This window comes from Pleurodeles waltl, chromosome 3_1 (genome assembly GCF_031143425.1).
Source record: "Pleurodeles waltl isolate 20211129_DDA chromosome 3_1, aPleWal1.hap1.20221129, whole genome shotgun sequence".
Taxonomy (NCBI): Eukaryota; Metazoa; Chordata; class Amphibia; order Caudata; family Salamandridae; genus Pleurodeles; species Pleurodeles waltl.
The window spans coordinates 744,097,189-744,109,774 of record NC_090440.1 but is presented as its reverse complement, the minus strand read 5'-3'; the positions used below and the strand labels follow the sequence as shown (position 1 = coordinate 744,109,774).

Sequence of the window (12,586 nt, the reverse complement as noted above, 5' to 3'; positions counted from 1 at the left end):
ACATGGTTTATTGAAGGCTGTCAAACAGACCATAGCAATAAGTAAATATTTTATGAATCACTGACCAGCTTACAGACAGCAGTTTCTTAAAGAAAATATTTAGGTGTAGTAAATAATAAAATATCCAACGAAATTTGTGTACTCTATTTTATTATGCGGAAAAGTGTTTGTTACAACTGTGAGATTTTAAGAAAGCCTTCAAGTAGGATTCACACTCAGCTTAAACAGCACTTCTTTGTATTATACGCATCAAAAATCTGTGAACTATATAAAGATGAATTATTTTTCCATCTGGTCATGTTTCTTTTATTGTCCCTCTTTTCATCAATAGAGTAGTAAATTTTTCCTTCCCTGATTTCACTTACACAATTTCACAGTGATGTAATGTGATGCAAAAGGAGAAACAAACTATGATGGAAATCCTTGAAGACCTGGTTCTGGTGGACCCTCTTTAGTGTATGTAGCAGCTAACTTTGATTCCATTTCTTTCCTCTATTTAGAGTGTTAAAGTTATACCAATATTGATTCTCCAGAAGCCAGATAGCCACACTTGAATAATGTGAATTCCTGAGACAGAAGCCTTTGGAATCTGTCACTGGGAACGTTTCCTGTAAGTCGTAATTAAATATCATATATTACATGGTTGGGAGCTAATCAGAAACTACATTTTGTAGTACATAAAGTAGCACCACTGCAGTGCTAGCTACATGCCACAAAATGCTGTTGACAAACCCAAGGGTGGAGACGTCTGCCTTACTTAGTGCCTGATTTAGAGTTAGGATATCATGGGATCGTAATACGATGAACGGGATATCCGTCACGTTTGTGATGGAGTAACTCTATCTGCCAAACTCTAAATCAGGCTCTTAATGTCTAGTTGGGAATGTCCTACTGCCTAGTAGAAAATGTTTTGCTGTCTATAAAAGAGATTTTAATCATTGTGCAGGCAAAATTAAATCCAAATCCTCTTGGCATTGCAGGGGCCCATCCTTGTTGTGCACCCAATAAAAGATAGTGCCTTCTTTCTTTCTGTATTTGCTGTAGGCAAACAAAATACATTTATGTTTTTTAATTGCTTGGTTAAAGTATGTGAGAGATGCAGCCTGGAAACTCTAACAATATGCTCCTATAGGGTGCATAAATGTTAAAATTAATTTCTTGCTATCAGTGGGGCTTGTACTACTTTGATGGACAATGCTATATATTAGGAACTCTTAGACGTATTCATATGAAACAGTGGCTTTTAGAATTGGCTCTAGACAGTGGAACATTATTGCTGAATTCCTGGTGGATGCCTGCATTCTACCTCCTCCACTGCTATACCTTTATTGAGGGTACCACAACTTCTACTGTTTGTTGTAGCAAAGGGTTAACAACGTGGTGAATATATTTTCACATATTAAAATTATACCTCTAATATGTTTGCCTATGTATTTTTTCCTTTTGTTCTCATTTCCTTTCTTTGTTCGTTTATTCATGTATTTGTTTTGTAACACACCAGCATGTGACTGTTTCGCTTTGTAGCTCTGGCACTGTAGTTGGTTGCAATTCTAAAGATAACCTGCACCCCACTGGCATTCTATGAAACCTTGTTTTTAAGGTTACTTTGATCTTATGGGGTTATTCGAATGCAGCAAACGGTGGGAATTGTGCTAAACTCATTGGGTCTCCTGCCTGGTGGGGTTATTTTGGGGAGTTTTATTAAACAGGCGAGGCCTTTTAGAAGAGTCTTGTTTCTAATGTTTTTTTGGGTTGGAACCCGAGATCTGGGTGCAATTTATTTTAGAGCTGTCATGTTTCCAGGATGCTCCTGTCTCCATGTGAGTTGTAGCAGAATCTTGTCTGAGTAATCTGGTTTATTTTATTGGACCTTAGGCTCCAACTTGTTTAGTTGTATGCTTCGGGAAGGTGCCTGTAGGTATTTTGGCTCACTTCTGTGCTTTGAAAAGAGTACAGAGGAGTTTTAACTTTATTCTCTAGCCCACCAGGAGCCGGTGCAGAAGTTTGAGAGATGGGGTTATGATCTGATTTCTTAAGGTTAAAGCGAGTCTAGCAGCCAGGCTTTGTGGTCTCTCTAATTTCTGAATCTCTTTCTTTGGGGTGCCTGCATAGAGAATGCTGCAGTTATTCCAGTCGTAACATACCAAAGACCTGATCAGTTTGATGTAATGTGCTAACTGGATCAGTGAGAATCACGCTCAGCATCTGGAGTTATTTTTTTTGTTTAACTTCAATTCAGATTTGGCTGAACAAACAAATTTTGTCAGTCCACACTCCAAGATTTTTAATGACTTCATACCTTTTTGGGATTGCTATTAATCCCTCTGGCTAGATGTATGCAGGCTGTTATTTTACTGTGAGAACTTCTGTCTTTGAAGGCAGAGGTAGCAGTCCTTCTTTCAAACCTATGTGCTTTTCCAGCAGCTGATGAAGTTTTTGTGATGAATTTTGTGGCTGCCTAACTGACTACAGAGTAGGCTACAGAGTGGGATATTGTCAGCATTTATTTATTTAGTAGATTACCTGTACCAGCAGCCTCATGTAAATAGCGAAGAGAAGACATGACAGTGGAGAACCTGTAAGACAGACTTTCCTTTTTAAGTGAAAGAATCAGTTTGATGGTCGTGGTTCGATAGGAATAGTTGGCACCATCGGAGGGACGATCCCAGTATCCTGACCCATATTGCAGGCTACTAGTACTTTATGGTGCTCTGTTTCACATGCAGCAGGTCAAGTAGGATGAGGATTCCAGCGTGCTCTTGTCGAAGAAGTGAGGTGTTCTTGCCGGATGTCAGCTACTGCTGTTTATGTGCCCCTCCTTTTTCTTAAACTTGATTGTCTGTTATGTGCACAGTATATATTGTTTGATTTTACAAAATCTTGCAGCTGTTGAATTACATTGACATCCATGGTTTTGTTAATGGGTAACTTATAGATGGGTCTATATTTAGAGGGTTCCAATGGATTTGATGCAGGTTTCATCATCAGGGGAGAAATTTGTTGCTTAAGGGCAGTGGGCAAGGATCCTTCTTGGAGGAATGTATTTATCATCTCTGTTGCATCTGTGCTAAGCATATTGAAGTAATTTATTATTGTGGTGGATGCTCAGGGCGTGCCTGCGATGTTTGAGGGTTTCAGCCCACTAGCAACTTTGCTCACTTGTTTGAGGCCCATTATTGCAAACTATGGTAAACTTGTGTAGCTGCTGGGAGTTTTATCGATATGCAAGATGACGTTCTTGGCTGAGATCTTAAATCAGATCTTTTGGGTGTTGTTCTCAAAGGAATTCATCACATTTACACATTGTTAGTAGTAAATGACGTGTATTTTTTAATACCTCAGGCTCTCTAGTTTCCCAGAAAACCTGAAATAGTTCACTAGAGTAGTTTGACACCTTTATAATGTCGTTGACAAAATAAGCCTTCATTGCTTTCTGAAATGCAATATGACTGTGGTTCTTAACCTTTTGACTTCTGTGGACCACCAGTTAATCATTATTGGATTCTGGGGATCCCCACTGAGTCATCACTATGAGGGGGAGGCCACTCTTCATCCATTCTATATTTTGTTTGAGGCACTTGCACTGCTCCCATGAATCAGTCTGAGGATACTAACTTCATTTTTAGCTGGAAATTTCCAATTCATTGAAAGTTACAGAACATTTTAAAATGTTGAATTTAACATAATGCTTATTTATATACATGTTATTAATCTTTTAATATTATTTCATTTTCTAAGCTGCCACAGACCCCTTAACTAGGCTTTGTTGTCCCCAGGGGTCCCTGGACTACAGTTTAAGAATCACTGCTATATGATATGTCCACGTGCAGGCTCAATATTTATCCTTGTCTTGGGCAAATAGGATTTTTCACCATAGTAGTGCAGATTGGGGCCCCTCCTCTGCCCATGCCTGTGTGTCCCCACTTTCTCCCCCCGTGGCACATGCACTTGTTCTTCGCCAGCCATCCATGGAAGTTGAACCGTCATGAAAAGGCAGGCGGAGAACTAGATTGTAATCAGCAGGGCCCTGGCTGAATACAACCTGCACTGCCGTTATCCGGTTGGGATTGGAGATCATGGTAGGGACGTCAGTAAAATGGCGGGTCTGCCTGTCAACCTCACATTGTGGCAGTCGGACTGCCTGAACCGCGATGGTCTGACTGCCATCACGAACCTGGCGATCCGTTAACCCCAAGACTCAGAATAAGGCCCTAAATATTAATGTAGAACAATGCCCTGCCCAGTGAGCAGGAGAGGGACTAGATTGGACAAATTCTAGGGACTGCAAATTAAAAATTAGCTATTGCTCTGACTGTCAACCCAAGGATTGGTGTCAACAGCGAACCTGATACTCTTAGTTAGTACTTTATAAAACAGGACTAAATCCAAAATATTTTACCTGAAGGAAGGGATTTGATCTGGGTTACATTAGGTTAATCTGATGAATAATGAAGAGCTATGGGATGATGAAATGCACACCACCCTATTTCAAATGAATTGCACTAAAAGTTGCAAATTTGGGGCATACCAGTAATTTGAGAAGGATGATTGCCGGATCCTCTCCTCTGCCTCCTTAGAAAATCATGTGTCCGACCCATACCTGATCGTAACAGATTCTGATGTTTTCAGTAACTGAAAACATATTTAAATTATTTTAACGAACATGTTTTGGTACATGCTCCCTCAAATATATTATAATTTGCATTAGTCGTGATTATGGAGACACTGCACACACATTACACTTTGTAAACAAGCAAAAAAAGCACATCTGACAGTGTTCAAAAGGAAGATGTGCCTTGAATAGCTCAACTGGTGATGCCTGCAGCAGCATATCAGCACAGCTACTTGAACATCTCAACGGAGTCCTTGACTCCAAAGTGCTCATGGACAGAGCTGGGACTGTGAGGATGGGAGTGACTCTGCCAGAAGTCTTTGCCTGTAGGTCTTCCTGTTGCTGAAGATATTTTCACCTGCAAACCAGAGTAATTAGTAAAGCACAAACAGACCAAGAATATTAATTGCATGAATAGCACATCTTAGAATTTTAGGTAGGTTTATACATACAATATGTAGCTTCTCTTTTTGTTTTTCTCTTTTTCAAATGTAAACTGCTTTAATCATTTTTTTAATCTCAACAAGATATTTATAATGAGATGTAGTTTGACAACTGCAAATAGTACATCCGCTAATGATGTTGGAAAAATCAAATCTCTATGAGTGAACTATTAGCTAAGTAAGGGTAACCAATAGTCCATGATCGCTTAGTAAACTGATTTCTAATCTAATACATGCAAGAACGTTTAAACTATTGTGACTGTCTTTTCAATATACATGCAGGAAAACATAAAGAATCTTCTTCAGTGACTGCATCAGGACCAATGATCAATTGGAAGGAGTTTGAACAATGCATGCCGTGGCATATTGTGATCCTGGTTGGTGGCGGATTTGTGCTTGCCAAAGGATGTGAGGTAATGGGCTGACTTTTGAGAACTGCACTCAGCAATTTATGTTTTTGGTTGGTTTGCCTGCAACTCTGATTAAATTATTTTCTGATTGTTGTTTGCTAGAACAAGAGGTAGAACTAATGTGTAAAAAGTGTGCTGCTTAAACATTTTTTAACTTTTTTTCCGAAGGCGGAATGCTAGAAAGCTAGACATGTACCGAAATATATTTATCCTCTTTGATACATCATGCACCAGACTCCTGGGAGTATCTATGAATCAGAATTATTGCCTTCATTGTGATGCAATTGGAGGGTGCCTTGTTTGGGCTTTACCAAACTTCATGGAATAATACATCATGACTTTTGACTTACCTTTGAAATTGTCTGACTAGTTGAAGCAAAGACCATATAAATACCCCACTACAACAGGGATTCATATATTGCATTTGTCTCCTACATAACAGAGGATCAGTCAAGATACTGTTACGAGTGAAATTTCTGTCATGGTGTCACATTGTTGTTTAATTGTAATGATAACTTAGCAATGCTTAAGTATAGCTATCAAGAAGCAAACGTTAAGCTTTTGCTCATTAGAACTAGATTGCTTGTAACATATTAGTGCAAAAAGAGCTCAAGCGATGGAACTTGATTATACATTTTAGTATGGTATAAAAATGGAACTTGCTTTTAGGACCTTGAAGGGTTGGTCTATGGCTCTATGATAAATGGATCTGCTTAAACCTCAACAAACCTCATGGAGGATGCCATATTGATACTTGTTTTTGCACTCCAAAAGAAGATGCAACATGCAATAAAGCAATTTCATTACAAAGAAAAACCTAAAAATATTAATCACACATGCCTTTTGCAGACTTATAAGTCACATGCATGAAGTGTGTCTAGGTTGGTATTTCAATGCTTAGGTGTCTGTTTTATGCAATTCACTGTGAAAAGCAGTCATTCATAATATAACCTGGCTCGACAGCTAAAAGAGCAATGTAGTTTGCTAAATTACCTTGAGGGAGTAAGAGGTGTCTAAATTGTTAGTCTTAATAACTTATGGTGGAAAATCTATTTATCAGAAGGAAACTACCAAAAAACCATTAAAATAATATTAAAATTAAAAACACTATAGCTCAAACAATATTGCATAAAACATTCAACAATTTATTAAATGAACTGTCAAAACAGACATTATTAAGGAAGTAAAAACTGGTGAGGTACACCTGAGAAGTCACTTGAGAAAAGGGTGACTTTTTTATTCCATAATATACACAAATAGAGGCACCCTGAATTTGTATGATGTAAGAAGAGCAAAGATCCTCATTTCATGTAGTAGAATATTATACGTTGAGGATACACTGAGGGAGAATCATCCAGTCGCCTGTGAGTGATACGCAGTTGAATTACTCTGATAGCCACAAAAGCGCGCCAAAGCCAGCAGTTGTTTAACTGAAACCCATCATGTTTGTCCACATGGTTTAAGGCATAATCTGCCTACAGACCTATTGCCCAAAACTCCTGCCGCCTGTAATCCCCCAATGAGGTGTAAGTAGCTGTTGTGTGTAAATCTCTTTAGCTCCTCCTCATGACATTCAGGACAGAGTGAGTTAGCCCATCTGACCATTTGAGTTTGAGTGTAGTGTGTTGAACTCATTGATTCTTAATAAAAGCATGCCTAAATCATCTATACAAAATGGTTTACCCACATAAAAATGTTGTTAGTATTAAAAAATACATAGGAATTAATTAAATGATCTTAAAGCATAAATACACGTCACACTGTTTCTTGTGTGCATTATGCCAGAACAAACCTTGCTGAGGACACACAGGTGCTTTGGTAAGCGGACTTAGGTGGATGAAATCATGGAGGTTTTTTATTTTTTCATGTTTAGAACAAACGTGGATTATGAGGTTAACAGCTCACACTGTTCTTGCTTTCTCTTTCATGTGTATTCCATCCTTCAAATCAAATTCTTTTGCCCACCACAATTTATCACATTCTGTTCTACAGAATTTAGTACTACCTCCCTTTCGTCTTGTGAAAAAAAATCTGATCAATTCTAAACGGTTTGAAAACTATGGGAGTGCTTAAACCACAACATCACTACAATCTTGAAGGAAGCTTACAAAAAACCAGTAGTTTTGACTTGCCTTTTTACTTATAAGCCAGACCTATTGGTATTGCTTAGGCTTTAATCTGTTAATGCATACAGCTTTAGCACAGCAGGTGCAGTGCCACTTAATCAGGGCATCCAACTAGCATTTGCGCTTGCTATGTTAGCATGAGCAGACCTCCTTTGTGTCCCACTTGTGATAGTAGCATGAAGGCAGGGATTGAAGAAATATGGTGGACCAGGTGGTGTGAACAAGCAGCATAAAGAAACACATTTTGACACAGCCAATAGGTCTTGCCTTAAAGATGACAAGACTGGCCATGGAATTTTGAAGGTGTGCACACCACACTTTTGCGTGCCGACAAAATGAAGTAGCTGCCATCCGAGTTGGACCAGGATATAAAAAGAAAAAAAGATGCACAAAAACGTTTTTTAAGCGCTAGTAAGGGACCAACACGGTGGGCACGTGCAGGACAATGGGGAGGATTTGGGTGCTGGAAAGCAATGCGATAGGGGGAGAGAAAAAGCAATGGGTGACAGAGAAAGAGGATGCGGGTGGAGGGAAGCAACAGGCGAGGGAGTAATGTGGAGTGAGCATAGCACATAGGGTAGAAAGCAACGGGGGTGGACACAGAGTGACCACAACATGAAGAAGAAGCACCTAGGAGACAGTGAGCATCAAGTAATGCAAGGGGAGAGAAATACATAGAGGGAGACTGCTGGAAAACACATGCACTCTAATGGAGTGCTTATCTAAAATGGAAAAGTAGTGCTTAAAAAGCAAGGAGTGGAAGCATAAAAGCCAACCAATCAAAAGTGATGGTAAAGAGGGTAAGCTTCTTAGGAGGAAGATTGATAGGCTGGGACATCAATAAGAAGTTGGCAAATGAAAGTGACAGGAAGGCTAACTCCTGTATGTTCTTGGTAAGCCCGCAATGCGTATTTTGTAAGCTCAACCTAACAAGGCAAGAGACATTATTCAGACAGGGCCAAATAATGCTGTATTTTGCACACAATAATGCACTGTGTTGATTGCCCTCCTTCAGCAGACACAAAAAGAGTACCACTGCAGGCAGTCATAGACGGCCTTCTGCATCCTTTCACCATACAACAACAAGGATAGTGGCTCACAGTTGGGCTTAATATGACTTTGGGGACCACAAAGTGCAAGCCTTGGAAGACGGTGCTGCATATTGCTTAGGAGAGGTCAATCTGAACATTTACAAAGGCTGCGCTAACTTACTTGCACTGTAAAGTCAAAAGTCTACCTGCAAAAAGGTGGTCTAACATACATATGTCATAATAGCTAGATTCTTATTCTCCAGTGGCCTCTGTCTTCAACTCTGCCACCTTACAAGAGGAGGACACCTTGAACATTTCGAAAAACAACTCATTCGGACCTCACATGTTGCTATAGGTCTACCTCTGTCTGCATGCCTTTCTAAAACGTTTTGCAGCTCTTAGTCATTTAAAAAAAAAATCTTCATTAGTTTTCATTACAATTGTCATATCTTGAACCAAATAATACAATCCAAGTTAGCTATGCAGGATTAGAATAATGAAACACAAATAGTCCACTTTGATGGAACTTGGATGATGCATCTGTCAGCGTCACGGGGTTGGTGACAAAAAGGGAGCAATATCAAACAATAGTGGGATCCTTGTCTACAGCAGAGCATCACATCTTGTAATCAACATGCATAATGTTGGGGGCGTGGCCAAAATGGCGACCGGGCTGGTCGCATAGTTCGTAGCTCTGATCCCGGCCCGTGTCAAATATCCTCTAACAGGCGCCCGCACTACTGTTCGTGCGAGACGCCGTATGCTCTACCTGAGATGCCGGCGCTGCTCTGACTGGATCCGACCGCGGCGTTCCGGGTGCCGCGGGGTCGGCTGCGGTCCTGGGTGCGGCCGCCGAGGCCCGTGGAGCCTGGACCTTTCCTGCCGGGGCCGATGCGACGCGGCACCTTTAGTGCCGAGGCAGCTGCGTCGCGGGACACGGACGGGTTCCCGACGCGCTGGGACTTGACCCGTCTCCCGGGGCAGGAAGGCGGGTGCCGAAGAAGGTGAGGAGGCGCTTGATCCCCTGCTCCGGGACCACGCGCCTGGGGGCCGCGTTCGACCCGATGCGCTCGGCCCGATACGGCCACACTCCCGTGTGAAGCCGGCTGGCTCCACATGACAGGTACCGCTGGGACGTGCGGCCACCATTGAGACTCGGGGGTGCCGTGCGGGCTGGAGCTGCGTTCCCCGCGAAAGGGGAGGGGATCCCACCGGCTGCCCTTGAATCTTGGCTCTACACCCCCAAAAAAAATCGGATGGCATTGAACAGGCGTTTCCTTGCGCATTAAGCCTGGGCTAACAAATAACCAAGTACTAAGGAGGAGAGACAATTGGGAAAGCAAATAAATAACAATTTAAAAAAAACAAAAAAAAAAAAAGAAAAGAAACAAGAAGAGTTGGGACCACCAAAGTTCAAGTAAACTGAGCCCTACCAATCCCAGCTTCCAAGCAGCAACACAGCAATAAAACGGACCCCTTCAGAAAATAATACGTATAACAGGGCACTACAGTATATCCTCCTGCGGCACTGCACCGGCGGCGCTAATCGAGCCGCAGCGTTCCCACCAAGGCTCTCACCAGACATAAAAGCCCTGAGGCTCTCCACTACAAAGAGGATACACCACACAAACAAAGTATTGCTATCTTATCTTCACTACTCCAAACAGTGCTGCTGACCCCAAGTTAGGGGCCCTGCTTCTTTGCAAGCAACACGAAATCCTGACGGTCACGGTGCCCTAGAACCCGTAAGCGGTATAACTTCTTTGCCTGATACGCAGCAAGATTTCTATTTTTCAGGAACAAGCCTCAGCAGTCCTAATCAATCGAAGCCACTTCAAAAACAATAGTTAACAGCAATACCGTCACGTAAATAATCAATGGGCAAACCAAAGACCCCACGCGTACCTTCTGGGAATATGGATTCTGATGCCCCACCCCCACCTGCGGAGGCCTCGACCACACAACAAGCACTACAAAAGATGGAAATAACACTCCAAACGCACACAACGCAATTTGAAAAGATTTTACAAGCCATACTGGACACCAAAATTACTCTGGAAGCAAAAATAGGTTCGGTAATCGAAGACGTCAACATATTGCGTGCAGACCAACATACGCTAGCTGAAAAGGTCGCAGGCTTGGAAGCAGACACGTCACACCTCTCACCAGCGATAACCAAACTCCAGTCGCAAATGGGGGCTGTAACAGCTGAACTAGGGATTCTGAGGCGCAAAGCTGAAGAAGCAGAAGGAAGGTCAAGACGTAATAATATCCGCTTCGTGGGCTTTCCTGAGCGCGTTGAGGACCCATGCGCAGAACTGTTCATTGAGCAATGGCTAATAGAAACAGTACTGAAGGACAATGTCCCGAAATTCTTTTCAATAGAACGCGCCCACAGGGTTCCCGGAAAACCCCCACCACCTGGCACTCAGCCTCGCCCACTAATAACAAGACTCCTCAACTACCGTGACAGGGACCTCGTACTGCAGCTGTTCCGAAAAGCAGGCCCAATGCGCTTCGAAGGGGCAATCATATCGGCCTATCCAGACTTTACAGCAGAGGTACAGAAAAAGCGTAACTCATTTTTTCGGGTCAAAGAGCGACTAAGAGACCACAATATCAAATACGCTCTGTTGTTCCCGGCCAAACTTCGAATACAGGACGACACCCGCACTTTCTTTTTCACCTCACCAGAAGATGCATGGACTTGGCTACATGCCAAGGGACTCGCTGACCCTCCCAATACAAGAAATTCCAAAGATAAAAATCACCCTCCTAGTGGCAAACGCAAACCCAGCAGGCAACCAGACACTAAACCTACTCCTGAACAGTCTCGCGTGGAACGCTCTCTATTATTGCAAACCACATCCCTTTTCGCCAATGCATCCCCGGGGTCTGTATCGACGCACTCGGGATTAGAATCCGAGCTTGGGATACTCTCTGACTCTACAGACTCCGCCTGTGCCCCCAATCTCACTCCACGAACAGCAGACGACATCTGCTAATATATACCAATCTCGGACACAACGGCACACGACATCCTACAGAAGTAGTCACTAATCGTCTACTACGCTGACCTCATTTCCACCGCACTGCTGCCCCCGACCGCAGCAAAAGACTCATGGCTGGTCCCAGAAAGTAGCAGCTTCAACAAGAACATAACGGGTCGGAACCAGCATTGATTTGAACTTATTTACTTGAAACACCCCCGCACCATATGGAACGTTCTATCTGGTTGGCAAGTATTGTATCGTTAACGCCCTTGCCACAACCACAGTTACTGTTAGATATAGTTAATGTTATTGTTTTAATTAGCAGAATCATATCTATGAGGCATAATTTAGATTATAGTATTCGTAGTAAAAGCTGTTTGATTGCTAATGATAAGTACATACTAGGCAGCTGCAGTATAAATTGGCCAAGCATAATGGGCGTGAAATACACTATAGTTGTAAAAGGAGTGGGCCCACCAAACCCACAAAATCTAGACATACAAGTACAAAAGTTCCATGGCAACCCAAAGACAACAGTATAACCCGCAATATAAAATACTCACATGGAATATAAGGGGCATGGCATCCCCGCGTAAACGACAACAGATCCACGCATACCTCAGGAGACATCAAATACATTTTGCCATGTTACAGGAGACACACCTGGCTAAGTCCTCTTTGGAGAACACAAAAGTAAAATGGAAGGGGCAATTATATGGTACCATTTTTTCAACATATGCTAGGGGAGCGGCGATCTGGATAGCCCCCGGGGTCCCTTATGTTACGTCCCGCATACAATGTGACCCAGATGGCCGATATGTCCTTTTGGAAGGTGCCCTAGACGGGGAACCCATGGCATTAGCATCAATATATACCCCCAATTCAAATCAATGGGAATTCCTACAGACACTTAACAGTAGTAAACTTAATGATCCGGAGATGGATACTATTTGGGGCGGTGACTTTAATTG

The 12,586-nt window shown here is 42.2% G+C and overlaps 1 protein-coding gene across 1 annotated transcript in view; it reads left to right on the top strand.

Moving 5' to 3' along the window:
- The window catches only part of LOC138284580 (solute carrier family 13 member 4-like), a 413,185-nt gene that overhangs the window by 298,769 nt on the left and 101,830 nt on the right, over window positions 1-12,586 (top strand). Inside the window, exon 13 of the mRNA XM_069223513.1 lies at window positions 5,338-5,468. Within this exon, the coding sequence (XP_069079614.1) occupies window positions 5,338-5,468 (131 nt within the window). The remainder of the gene's footprint in view (window positions 1-5,337; window positions 5,469-12,586) is intronic.